This window comes from Cricetulus griseus, chromosome 9 (genome assembly GCF_003668045.3).
Source record: "Cricetulus griseus strain 17A/GY chromosome 9, alternate assembly CriGri-PICRH-1.0, whole genome shotgun sequence".
Taxonomy (NCBI): domain Eukaryota; kingdom Metazoa; phylum Chordata; class Mammalia; order Rodentia; family Cricetidae; genus Cricetulus; species Cricetulus griseus.
Window position 1 is genome coordinate 4,524,309 of NC_048602.1, and position 13,748 is coordinate 4,538,056.

The window sequence follows — 13,748 nt, forward strand, 5'->3', positions numbered from 1 at the left end:
TCATATGCCATTGGCCAACCTAGCGGGGATTGTCAGTTAACCATTTCAAGAGTAGGACTGTTGGTCCTGTTGTTGTAGCCTGTTTTGTGCAACATGAGATAGTCTAAGGTGGGTGTCTGAGACTGCAGGAATGTTTATCTGGGTTTCCACTGCTGCAAAGATCATGACCGACAGATTCACTGATCTATATGACACCTATGACCTCAGCCTTGCTCTGTGTCCTTCTGAACCTATGCATTCAACCCACCTCTTGCTTTGTTTTACGAGAAATAGGTTTCTAGTCCCTAAGAATTGAACATCTGCTTCCTCAAAAGGCCAATTCAGAGCCAAGATTTTGGAGTGATAAAAGTCACATCCACACATGTGACCAAATATCCCTTAATTATAAGGTTATTTATTTCTACTTATTAGATATTTAATCATTATAGAAGTCTTCCAAAATAGACGTTTTCTCTTTTTTTCTGGAACTTTCTGTTCTTCCTCCAAAGCCATTCTGTCCTCCAGAGCAGTGTGATTTTTTAGTATAGTTGATGAATTTTCTAATTATTCTAGGAAGTTATGTTTTAAAGATCAAATGGATAAATTTGTGGGAGACAGGGGGCCTTCATACACTTCAGAGTTCTACAGATTATTGCATTTGAGATGTTTTAACAATCTCCTTTAGAGAAGATGATGGGCAGTGAAGTAACCCCACACTGAGTTTACTATCTTTGTGGTAAGTGTTAGCCACTGGGCAGAAATTGCTTTTGCCTTGACTGCTGACAGTATGCTGCCCAAATTGGAGAAGCAGCACAGAAAAGAGAGTGACTTACGAAATTTGCCAAGACAAGGTAAGACAAATCATGAGACTATCCTGCTTTATGAAAAGTCTGTCAGATCTGCTAGGCCTGCAGGCTGAAGATGGATGCCCAACATTTCAGAGGAAACTTGGGTGACTGCCCAGGAAGCCAGCTGTGTCTGTCATTAGTCACATTTTGGGGAAGTCCCTTGCATGCATACCCTATTTAATCAGATAATATTCTTTCTTTCTCAGTTCTCTGGTGGAGTTGAAGAGTTTATTCTTATAATTTATGTTGAGGCAGATTCAGTAAAGAAATTCACTAAAGAAATGAAAATTGTACAAGGTTGAAGGACTTACAAAGACACTTTGGGTATTGCAAGATGGAATAGGAAGTGAATTAGGTACAACCTTGTGGAACCACCAAAATAGGAGATACTGTATTAATTCTTGTGAATTTGTCACATATTTACGGACCTGACACTGTTGATGTATTTGTTGCCTGGATATTTTGTATATAGTTATTGTAGTTTTTCTATATAGTTTTCTTATATTAATTATAAGCTTTTTGATTTTTAGAACAAAAGGGGGAAATGCAAACTTTTGTTTGTGTTCTAACAAATACCCCTTGTCTTATGAACTGGGGTGGATGTAGACACTAGTTAACCATAGAGGCCAGGGCATGGCCTTCAACCCAAGCAGTTGGGAGGAGGTAGCAGGAAGACCAGGAGTTCAAGGCCACACTGGGGTACAGGAAATTCAACCAGTCTGAAAGACATAAGAGCTGGGTGCGGTGGGTCATACCTCTGGTGGAGATAGGGGCATAAGGCTGGAGGAGGCAGACTCTAGGCATCTTCATTTGGAGGATTTGTGAACGTGGACCTCCCCCACACTTCCATCTGAGCATTTGGTATAGGTTAGAAGTCCCTATAGTGTTGGCTCCTTTATTCTCTTCTGTCTCAACATTTACCCAATTATCTGACATCTCACTCCGGGTTTTTATTATTAAAACCAATTAGGAGAAATGCTACAGAGCACCTTTGACCTCTACAGACACACACACACACACACACACACACACACACACACACACACACACACACACGGAGAGAGACAAACAGACTGAGACAGAGACACACAGAGAGAAACATACACACACATCCTAAACAAATGGAATAACAAAGAAGTCATGTCCCAGATGATTGAGCCTGCTGTCCACACCCATCTGTGTTCAGAACACAGAGGTCCAGAGAGCCCTGTGACACAGGTACTCTCTCTACAACTGGACCATGGCCCTTTCAGGGGGCAGAAAGGACAGATTTTGTCGTCCAGATGCTGTGACTTCCTCAACATACACAGGGCCTCCCTGTCCTTAACTGTTCATGCTCCTGGGAGTTCAGTTGGGGAGGTCATGTGTGTGCCCTATGGACCTGTCCCACAGACACTCTGGCTGCAGTGACTTGGTCTCCTGGCATGCCATAATGCATTCTGCCAGGGCATTTTGTCATTGCTGCAATTGAGCAGTGATGGTTTAATGTCTACTGGTTGTTCCCCCCATATCCGCTAACCTAGTCAATGCCCCATCTCAAATCCAAACAGCCAGGCTCCCCTGTGAATTGCAAGGCTTTTATTGTTGGAATCCTGGTTTAGACACCTGGAGGGTAGGGTAGGGCTTGCTGCATCTATGCAGGTGAGCAGGCAAGTGGCTTCCTTGAGTCTTCTGGCACAGATGGATTCATCAACAGTATTTGTTAGCATCTATTTTAGCCTGCAAAGAGAAAGCCAGTGAGCCATCAGAGGTGAAGGAGATGTCTCTGATCATACAGAGGACACCTCTAGGGAGGGACCTGTACCTGTGTGCCAGAGCTCCTGGGCCTGACTAGGATCAGGGAGCCACCTCTCCATCCTGTCTCCCTCAAACCACATCAGGGCAAGCCTTGTAAACAGCCTCCAGACCAGCCTGATGGAAAGAGTCACCTGCACTCAGGTCACCATGGGCACATGAGGGACAGAATGCAGAGGCAGCTGGGCAGGACCTGGAGTGGCTCAGGAGAGCCTGCAGGCAGGTGTGACCCCACAAGTGAGCTGATTCCTGTCACATGATGACCCTCAGACACAAGCAGCTGAGGTGGTGACTGATCCTACTAGTTCTAGGGACAAGAGGGGCTCAATTACATGCTGCACCTGAGTCACCTAGGCCTGGATTCCACAGAGTGGCCTTGGAGATCCAAGGACAAGAACAAAATGAGTGTTTGGGAATGTGGTGGTAGACTTGACAAGTTAGGATAAAAGATCCATTCTGGAGAAAAGGTTCCGGGCCCCGACTGGTGTGGCTGCACCCAGAAGGCTGGGCCAGAAGTACTGATGGAGGCCAAGTGGTATCAGGGGGGACAGGGATCCTCAGGGTCTAGTCTGGCTGGGCCGAGTGAACAGCCAGGCCTAGCTCAGGCTGCCTGAGTGTCCCTTCCTGCCCCATCCTCCTGAAACCAGCAGTTAGGAGAGCCAACTTTCTTTATGCACAGAGAAGTTGCAGGGGTGGGGAGGAGCCCAGGCTCCATCTCTAACTGGGGTGAGCAGGGCAGCTCCCGGGACAGACCCACGAGAACTCACCAGCAAACTGAGTACATTCTCCTTGTCTTCCTCTGTCAGCTTGTTGTCAACACATGTCTTCAGATTTTTAGCATTTTCCAGAGTTGCGTTGTCTTTCTTGTATTTCTCAACAAACATCAGATAGTCAGGCACAGATGGGCCAACTAGAAGCCCAACCTCCTCCTTTATAGCTGGGCAAATGCCACAATCTGGAACACAAAGAAAAGGGGATCCTCCCTTGAAACCTTGTGTCAGAACACAGGAGTCCTTGCTGGGGAAGTGAAGGTGTGAGCGCCCTGGAGACCCCAAAATCCCCAACACCCACAGCCTAGTACCTACCTCCCCCTGAGGTCAGGAGCAGGGCAGCCCCAAGCAACAGGAGAGCACCAGGGAGCTTCATGGTAATGGTGGCAGGTGCTCCTACCTAGCTCAGGTCCCTTCTATACCTGCCCTGGGCTGCTCAGTGGGCAGGGAGGGGCTGTGTCTGAGCCCCTCCAGACTCCTCCCAGAACCCTGTGTGACACTCCCTGGGGCTGTGTCAGGGGAGATGTGTATTTTGGCAAGAGGATAAGATCCTGGTCAACAAAGGGCCCTAGCTAAGCCTGGTCTCCTTCTTAGTGCTCTGCTCAAGGTCACATGTCATATGAAGACCAAAAGAAATGACTAGGGAGCCAGGCAACAGGCCCCTCAACCAGGCCTCCAGGATGAGACCTAGGTCACCCTGTGAGGAAGGGAACTCTAGGTTTACTTAAAAGTCAATGTTTAGGATAGACCAGTAGTCAATGTTTAGGATAGACCAGATCCCAGACACTTGCGGACCCTGCTCTGACTGTTTCTGTCCCCGCCCCCATCTTTCCCTTGCTTCATGGCCTCCCTTGAACCACTCTCTAACCCTGAAGTCCTCCTGCTGTTGTAGTCATCCTTCAACTTGATCTCTTCCTTGTTCTTTTGAGGTAGCATCTCTAGACAGTGCCCTCCTGTCCTGGAACATCTCTGTGTAGACCACGCTGGCCTTGAACTCTGAAATCCACCTGCCTCTGCCTCCTGCTTGTAGGATTAAATGTTTGCTCTACCCAGCTAAACTGGACCTCTTAAACCTCTTGTTGATGTTTCTGGAGTATTTCCTGTAGAATCTTACCCAGGTTAACCATGAGTTCATAAACCTCCTAAGAAGGGAGAGTGTGTGTGTGTGTGTGTGTGTGTGTGTGTGTGTGTGTGTGTGTGTGTAGCATATGGATGTGTGGTTTATGTGTTTCTGTAATATGTATGTGTGGTGAGGGGTGCATGTGTGTTGTTTGGGGTTGTGTGTGTATATTGTGTGTTTATGGTATGTGAGTTTCTGGTGCATGTGTGTGCTGTGTGTGTTATGTCTATGTCAGTGTGTGGTGTTGGTGTGTGTGGATTATGTGTGGACTCTGTGTGTGTGGCATAGGTGTGTATGTGTTTTGTATGCATATATGTGTGTGTGTGTGTGTGTGTGTGTGTGTGTGTGTGTGTGTGGTGTATGTGTGTGGTGTGTCTAGTATGTGGATGTGTGGTGTGTTCCTGTGTATTGTGTGTGTGTTTCTACAGTATGAAATGTGCTATGGTATGTCCTGCGTGTGTGTGGTACTTGTGTGTTGTTTTAGGTGGTGTGTGTTTGTGGTATATGTGTATGTTAGGTGTGATGTGTGTGTGTAGAATGTGTGTGTGAGTGTGGTGTGTGTGGGTTGTGTGTGTCATGTGTGTGTGTAATGTGTTTGTATGGTGTGTGTATCAGTGTTGTGTGTGGAGTGTGTAGCATCTGTGTGTCATGTGTGTTTGTGTGTGTGTGATGTATGTGTGGTATGTAGTGTGTATGGTGTTCTTGTTACTCTGTGTGTGTGTGTGTGTGTGTGTGTGTGTGGTGAATTCAGCTTCCCCTGTGTCTGGCTGTAAGCACTGTTAAAATCCACTACCAATGCCTGGTGTGGTGTCGACACTTTCACTCCTAGCACACAGGAGACAGAGGCAGGTGATCTCTGTGAGACTGAGGTCACCCTGGTGAACACAGGCAGTGCCAGGCCAGCCAGAATTACTCTGTGGACCCTGTTAATATCACTACGACAATGTAAAACACTATGTAAGAGGGACAGGCAGCTATGGTTGCAACTCGGCTAGGCCACACACAGCAGCCCCACCTTGAGCCTTGGTGCCCCGTGTGGCAGTGCTGAGAGGCAGTGATGTGGGTGGTGACAAGCAGGCCGAGCCCTGCTCTAGTTCTGACTCCACCAGCTCCCTCACCTCCCCACCCCTCACCCTGAGTCCACACAGTGCAAGCAGTGTCTAGATGTGGCTGCCCTATCTGGGGCTGTCAAGACTCCAGACCATGAACCAAATTAACCTCTTCCCACATACAGTGCTGAGTCTGGGGAGTTAGGTCACAGCAATGGAACACAGATTACAACACCACAGTACACGTGGACCTGTACATAAGAACAAGCCTGGGCTCCACCACAGCTCGGGGTTCTACACCCTTTTCCCCAATTCCCCAGCTCCTCTTTCACTGGCTGCTTTTGTGTCCCTTAGATGTCTAAGGGCTCAGGAGAGCAAGGCCTGTGCCACTCTGTCCCAGGGACACCACATAGGAGGTCTCCACCATGGTGGTTAGATGGGCTGCAGGGCTAGCTGGCTTCTCTCAAGTCTATAAACAAGACCTTTCTGAAAACATGAAACAACAGGATCTGTCCACATAGCCCAGACTGGCCTCAAACTCTCCACACCCTTGCCCCCCTCCATATTCACCTTATATAAGTGCTTGTGTAATTTGGCTGGAATTCATTTTTAAAAGTAAAGACTCTTAGTGTTTTTGATCAGTCAGAGCTAAGTGGTTTGTTGTTAAAGGCATTGACAGTTATTTCTCTCCATCAGGAGTGACAGATGAAGTTTGCCAAAGACTTAGAGAGGCATTAGCCTTTAACTTACTGGTCGCACAAGCCAAACAGGATCTGCATCCAGTAACCGTTTTTGGTAGAGGTGCCAAGCACTAATACCCACTCGTGATCTGTCCACCATGTCTTCTCGTCCTTGTTTTGATGGCCTTGCAGGTCCCATGGCTGCTGAGGCCCAGCTAGGCCTTTTAATTCCTTGGAAGCATTAGGAATGGAGATAAGGGCTTCCTGTGGCTATGAAATGTCTACTGGGGCTTGACACCTGCCAGTTTGTCAGAGCTGGCATCAGGATTTTTTTGTAGACCTCACAGAGGTTTAGTGCCTTGACTCTGGATGCCAGAGAACACATGACAGCTACACCTTTCCCCACTGAGTGGAAATTCTCACTTGAGCCATTAACATTCTGTGACCAGATATTTCTATCATTTCCCTACATACTCACGTTGTTCTATATGTGTGTGTGCGATTTCTTGTGTCTTGTGTCTTGTGTGTGTGTGTGTGTGTGTGTGTGTGTGTGAGAGAGAGAGAGAGAGAGAGAGAGAGAGAGAGAGAGAGAGAGAGAGAGAGAGAGAGAACTTGCCCATATGTTCATTTTGGGTGCGGTTACTTGTGTGGTGGCTAGTTTTATGTGTAAAGTCATCAGAAAGACGTAACCTCAATGAAGATCAACGTGCCTCCAATCGGCAGTGGTGGTGCACTCCTTTAATCCCAGCTCTCTGGAGGCAGAGGTAGGTAGATCTCTGAGTTTGAGGCCAGCCTGATCTACAGAGAGTTTCAGAACAGCCAGGGATACATAGAGAAACCTGGTGTGGAAAAGCAGAGAAACACAATAAAGAACGAGAAAAGAAAAAAAAAATGCCTCCGTAATTTTGGACTGGAGGCAAGCTGGTAAGGCATTTTCTCTCTGTGTCTCTGCCTCCCCTGAAGACGGGGTTTCCTGTGGAACCCTGGCTGTGTTAAAACTCACTTTGTAGACCCTGCTAGCCTCAAACTCAGAGATCCACCTGTCTGTGCCTCTCAAGTCTGGTATTAAAGGTATCCAGCACCACTCCCTGGCCGGGCATTGTATTAATTTTGACCATTGTGGGATGCCAAAGCCCCCTGCAGCTGATGCCATCTAATGGCTGGTGGTCTTCTGTTATATCATCTAGTAGGTTGAGGAAGCCATGGAAAACAAACCAGTCGTAGCCCTTTCCCAATGGCCTCTGCGTCAGCTCCTGCCTCAAGGCTCCTGTCCTGCTTGAGTTCCTGTCCTGACTTTCATGATGAACGATGCTATGGAAGTATAAGCCAAATCTACCCTTTCCTCCTCAATTTGCTTTTGGTCAAGGTATTTATGATAATCACACTAATCTTTTTATTCATTTATGTATTTACATTTTCTTTTTCCAGACTGGGTTTCTTTGCATTACAACTATCCGGGAACTCACTTTGTAGACCGGGCTGGCCTAGAACTCACATAGATCCATCAGACTCTGCATCCTGAGTCCTGGGATTAAAAATGTGCACCACTTTGACTGGCTGAGTAATAGAAATCTTTTTTTTTTTTTTTTTTTTACAGAGACAGGGTTTCTCTGTGGCTTTCAAGGCTGTCCTGGAACTCACTCTTGTAGACCAGGCTGGTCTCGAAACTCACAGAGATCCACCTGCCTCTGCCTCCCGATTGCTGGGGTTAAATATAGTAATCTTTGCTAAAACACATGGTGTACATATGTGTGTTCACATGGCAGCCAGAGATAGACAATCAAGTGTCTCTAGGGGCTTTCCCATATAAATGTATGTGTATGCACATGTATGTCTGTGTGTGCTTGTGTGTGCATGAATATAAACATACAGATTTTACATTCAGATTTCTGTTTTGTAAAAAGATATAATTTACTTTTCTCTGTATGGAGATTTTGCCTGCAGGAAAGTCTTACACACGGGTGTGCAGGGCCTGTGGACCCCAGAGGAAGGGGTTGGATCCTGGGGAACTGGATTTACAGGGGGTCGTTAGCTGCCATGTGGGGGTTCAGTCCTCCTAACAGCTGATCTCCATGTAATTTTTTGACACAGGGTCTTTTCCTGACGCTGGAGCTTGCCAATGTGTCTAGACTGGCTTGCCGGGGAGCCCCAGGGGTGGACTCCCTAGGGCTGGAATTACAAGGTGAACCACTGTACCTGGCTGTCCTCATGGAGACTGAAACTCTGGGGGTCAAGCTCACAGAGCAAGTATTTTCCTAACTGGGGCAGCCTCAGCCCACCTTGATTTTACCTTTAGACACATGGAGCTCACACTGAAGGACTGAAGGAAGCAAACTTTCCTCCTGAGAGGAGAGGAGCATATATAAGTACTCATGATTTCTTCTGTAAAAACAGTTTTTCATTCCTATTTACCTATCTGCTCATCGAAACATTCAAAGCCAACATGGATTCATACATTATTTCACAGTTGGGTCATAATTCAATACGATGATAATTAGTTTGTTATTGAAATTGTTTGATATTTTACCACCAAAAGCTTGTTTAGACTTTCCTGTGCCAGTATCCACAGAAAATATTCAGGGGAGTGTGTGTGTGTGTGTGTGTGTGTGTGAGAGAGAGAGAGAGAGAGAGAGAGAGAGAGAGAGAGAGAGAGAGAGAGAGAGACAGACAGACAGAAAGACAGACAGAAAGACAGAGATAGTGTGTCTGAGGACAATTATCAGGAGACAGTTCTGTTGTGGGTTCTGGGATTTTAGCTCAGGTCATCAGGCTTCCCTGTGAGAAACTTTAATTACTGAGCTATCTCCACAGCCTTCCACCCTAATATCTGAGGCAAGTTCTTGTGTTGAACCTGGAGCTTTGGGGGATTAGTGGTGGATGCCACCACACTCACCTCTATGCAGGGGTCCTGGGATCTGAACTCAGGTCCTTGGGTTTGCATACTGAGTACTTCACCCACTGAACCATCTCCTTAGCCATGACCATTTGTGTGTGGTGCTAAGGATTAAGTTCAGGGCCGTCCACATGCTAAAATATACTGCTGTGAGGTATTAGTGAACTAGTACAAAATCCCAGAGCAGGAACGACATTGTGCTTACAGTTTGAAGGGATTCAGTCCATCATGGCGGGGTGCAGGAACTTGTCTTGGTTGATCACATCGAGAATCAGGAAGTAGAGAGACATGAAGGCCCAGGCTGCTTTCTCCTTTCCACTCCATACAGACCCTGGTCCACACTGCCCAGATAAAGTGAGGAAAGCCTGCATCAATTAACCTGGCCTAAAACCCCACACTGACAGAGCTTTGTTTCCATGGTGACACAAATGTCTATCTGAGGGAAGTAGGTTGATTTGAACTTGAGACTGTCCATACACACAGCACTGCCCGGGTAAAGGGAGAGTTCATGGTACAGGGACGAATCCCTCCACATGGACTCTACTCTTTGAACTGTTAGAGAGCTGCTTCCTGGTAGAGGAGAGAAAGACAAGAGCAGGACAACAGGAACGAGCTACCGTGCCAGTGAGGGGGGAATGGCAGCAGGATGCAGTTGAGGGGACAAAAACACCACCAGCCCCCGAGGATACCCACATGACCTAACATGCTGAGACCACCCTGGGTGCCAGTCACTCAAAGCCTCAGATGGTGTCCCCTGTCCTGAGAGGTCTAATCCAGGGACACAGTATGGCCCCCAGATTCCCACGCTTCTGCTCTAGTCAGGCAAAAGCAGTGTTGTGGGCTGTTGGCTGCCTACAGTGACAGAAACCCTCCTTGACCCCTGGGTTTCCACCTCAAAGCTGAAGAGGTCATGCTTGCAGCCAGAAGCAGTGAGGAGGAGTGTGACCAGGAAGCAGAGGTGACAGTTGGGGCAGGACTAGGGCACTTGGCTCAGCATGTGGCTGCTTAGAAAGGTCAGTCCTTACGTTTTCTGGCAAAGCTACAACCACTTCTGTCCAGAAACTGATGACATTAGGATGTGTCCAGGCTTTTGTTCTTCAGAGTGGGAGGGGCTCCTATGCTCACTCCCCCATGCAAGAGGGACAGGAATCCACAGGCGCCAGACTCTTGCCAAAGGCATTTGGAACTCCTGGGAGGCAGGGTTGGGGTTGGGAGGGATGGGGTGGGTGGGACTGGCTCAGGGAGACAGCAGCTTATAAGGCAGCAGGATCTGCTCTGAGAAGAGCATTCAGCACTCTCCACCATGAAGGGGACCCTGCTTCTGCTGGCCTTGCTGGTGACTGGGGAGCTGGGCTTCCAGACAAGTGAGAATGGGGACAGGGACAGATGGCTTCTCTGATCCTAGCTCACCCCATCTCACCTCCTTATGGATCTGCAGGCAGTGCAGGAGACAGATCTAAGGGGTCCCTGGAGGTCACTAGTCAGGAGTCCTCCTGAAGACCCTTGAGGCTGACTACTCTGGATGGAGATAGTTGGGGTGGGGGATGGGGAGCAGGAGGTGTGGTGCGGATGCCCTGTCCTTAGCTGCATGCACAGTTGAAGCTGGGTCATGTGTGGGCTTCTGTGGAGGTCAGATATGCAGGCTGGTACACTCATTTATCCCCTTCTGCTGAGAGTGCGTGTCTATGGAAACTGTGTGCTGTGTCTGGGAGGCAGCAGCCTCGGGAGGGCAGGACTGTGTGGAGGGTCACTTAGACATTTGTAGATGTTGCTGGAAAATGTGAATGTCTGCTTCTCCCACCTGGTGGCCGTTACTGATGTTTTTCTTTGTATGTTTTCAGCGAAAGCTTGTGGTCCTTACTTTGAACTCTATACTACAATGGTCACTGGCGACAAGGGAGTAAATAATGCCCTCATTAGCAAGTTTGACCCAACTGCCCAGGAGAGGGTGGCTTATGACAAACTCCAGGAATGTTACAATGAGTTGGGATTGAAAGGCAAAGCCCTGGATGGAGCAGTTCTGGTAATTCCTCCCTGCCCCCAACCCTATGCATACATGGTGCAATTCTATGTACAAGCGATTCATATAATCAAAAATATATTTGGGGGATGAACAACAGAGCACTTAAGCCCGTGTCCACCCTAGCACATGTCAATGCAGCATGCCTGGTACACAGCCAGCCTGGTGTAAGCAAGCTCCTGCAAATCACCCCCATGCTATGGGTAAACTCGGGTTGTCCCCACACTAGGGCAGGCAGGGACACAGGAGGTCCTTGCTCTGACTGATGCACAGGTGGGGCTCCCTCATCTTAGTCTAAAGTCTCTGAATTCTGTCTACTGGCCAGTGTCACCTTCTCCCTTGACTCTACTCCCCTGTCTCAGATGGAGCCCTCCTTCCACTGGCATCCTCAGAGCTAGGCCAGAACCTCCCTGCATGGCTTAGATGCCACCCCCACCCCCACGGAGTGCCTGCAGCCGCTCACCACAGCTGCTCCTTGATTCCCTTTTGTCTGCTCTTGAAGCAAAGCTCTTGTATAGGGAGCTTTGTGTGTTTTGAACAGTGCATTCCTCAGGATGTTTGTGCTTTGAGTACCACATCCTGCAAACCACAGCACTCTCCAAAAACATTTTCTTCTAACACAGTCACACATGGGATGTATTGTTAACATGGTCACCACAGATGTCCTCTGGTACGGGAGACACCATCAAAACTAACACTCAGCCATCTGTGTACTCTCCAGACTAGCTCCCATCATGCCTTTCAGCACCTTCTCCCTTCATCCCTGCCTGGCTAGGGTGGCTTTTCAGACTTCCTCCTGACAGCTGTGGATGAGCTCAGCTCCCTTGGGCAGAGTGTGTTATGGAGACATGAATCACTGCAGGGAGTTTTCTTCCCTGTGGACAAGGAGCAGTCTCATCGTCGGGGACTGAGGAGCCTTGCAGAGGTTGTGCACCTCGCCTGTGACCACCTCAGACCCTCTCTGTCCTTTTGTTTTCCAGCATGAAGTCACTGTCCAGTCACCATGCAAGGAATACTATGCCGAAGACACCGTACACAAATTTGTGGAATTCATTTCCAATTTTGCAAGCCTTGTACAATGATGGCTGATGCGAGCGCCATCTTGCTGCCCTGTCCTCTCTCCCTCCTGAAGTTGGAATCCAGACACCTGTCCCCTCCTTGTTCTGTCTGCTAAGCTTATTCTAATAAACACCTGCAGCTCTGCTCTGGTCTCCATGTCTGTGGCTGTGAAGGTGCCATGTGACATCTACAGAGGCTCTGGAAGACAATGAGAGAAGTGACATGTGTGGGCACTCAGAGCAGGGTGACTGGCACTGACTGGCCAGGGAAAGGCAGTACATCTTTTTTGTGGCTATGTAGACCAGCCTGGCCTGCAAGTAACAGAGGTCCACCTGTCTATGCCTCCCGAGTGCTGGATTTAAAGGCATTATCATCACCAGGCCAGGCTGACTGCAGCTATGTGAGACGCTAAGACAGGAGCTACCTCAGGGTAATTGGCATGTGAGTCACTGCAGCCGTCACCAGGCAGGCGGGACAGAAATGAGGTGCCCAGCTCTCACCTCACATGTTACAGGGCAGCTGGTTCCTTAGACATCCGTCCATAACAGTGCAGTGACTCTGAAGATGACTTGGGTGTGCTTGTTTATCAGATTCTCTTGGTCTGCTAGTGACAGTCACCATTTTTCATAGCCTGGTCCACATAGCAATTTCCAGGACTGCCAGTGATACAGAGAAAGACCCTGCCATACAAAGAAAAACAAAACTTAACAATAAAGAAGAAACCTTAATAGGGAAAAGATAGGAGTAGATGCTCAACTAAAGAAAAGAGAGTGTCTGGGAAGAAGATTGAAGGGATAAAGGGCCCCTTGCATTACTGGGGACCTGAGTTCAAATCCCAGAACCCATGCAAAGCCAGACTGGCCAGCATAGGTCCATAATCCCCGTGCTCCTGTCCAGAGATGAGAGAGAGAGGTGAATATCCAGAAGTCTGTCTGGAGTCCAGTGTCAGATGACCAGAGAGACCTGTCTCAGACAAGGTAGGTGAGGAGTGACACCCGAGATTGTCCTTTGACCTCCATGTGCACACTGGGATTGTGCATGGATGCTCTCTCATGTGCTCACACACAAAACACCAGACAAGTAAAAAGGACAGGAGTGTCAATCGGTACAAACGGAAATCAGGAACAGCATTAGTTCATAGGGAGATACAAATGACGGCACGACCAATGAGAGTGGCGAATACTGAGAAGACAGACTGAACAGAGCAAGTGTTCGTGAGCATGCTGAGGAACCCAGAGTCTAACTGCTGGTAGCAGAGTCACACAGACAGGACACAGTGTATCAGATAAACATGCAAGTAGACTATGACTATAGAGTGCCGTGTTCACTGGTTTCCTGATGTGACAGATTGTAATGCTTCCTAAGGAAGGGCGACCACCCCTTAGAGAGACCAAAAGGCCTCACCAGGATCACAGCTCTCATGTGCAAACCAGTGACTCCCCAGTGCACAGACTGGCTTCAGCTTTGGGAACCCAAGCCAGTGTTTTTTTCCACACCAACTCCTCAGCACCAGGAATGACTAAAATCTGAAACCTG

At 48.2% G+C, this 13,748-nt stretch overlaps 1 protein-coding gene and 1 long non-coding RNA gene across 2 annotated transcripts; one reads left to right on the plus strand and one right to left on the minus strand.

Moving 5' to 3' along the window:
* Positions 1-2,403: 2,403 nt before the first annotated feature.
* Positions 2,404-9,468, minus strand: LOC100773579. The gene is made up of 3 exons (XR_004771228.1): positions 9,339-9,468; positions 3,389-3,576; positions 2,404-2,546 (listed from the first exon to the last, which is right to left on the minus strand). It is a non-coding gene; the product is annotated as an uncharacterized LOC100773579 (long non-coding RNA).
* An 880-nt stretch (positions 9,469-10,348) lies between these two features.
* On the plus strand, positions 10,349-12,357 carry LOC113837341 (androgen-binding protein homolog). The gene is made up of 3 exons (XM_027431124.2): positions 10,349-10,497; positions 10,975-11,156; positions 12,134-12,357. The coding sequence occupies exons 1-3, from the start codon at positions 10,437-10,439 to the stop codon at positions 12,233-12,235; spliced, it is 345 nt and encodes a 114-aa protein (XP_027286925.1). The 5' UTR covers positions 10,349-10,436; the 3' UTR covers positions 12,236-12,357.
* Positions 12,358-13,748: the final 1,391 nt, after the last annotated feature.

Excerpts from the sequence above, each read along its gene's own strand:
- LOC113837341 (XM_027431124.2), top strand. The coding sequence starts at position 10,437 with ATGAAGGGGACCCTGCTTCTGCTGGCCTTGCTGGTGACTGGGGAGCTG. Across the intron at positions 10,498-10,974 it reads GGAGCTGGGCTTCCAGACAA|CGAAAGCTTGTGGTCCTTAC; the intron begins GTGAGAATGGGG and ends GTATGTTTTCAG. Across the intron at positions 11,157-12,133 it reads CCCTGGATGGAGCAGTTCTG|CATGAAGTCACTGTCCAGTC; the intron begins GTAATTCCTCCC and ends TTTGTTTTCCAG.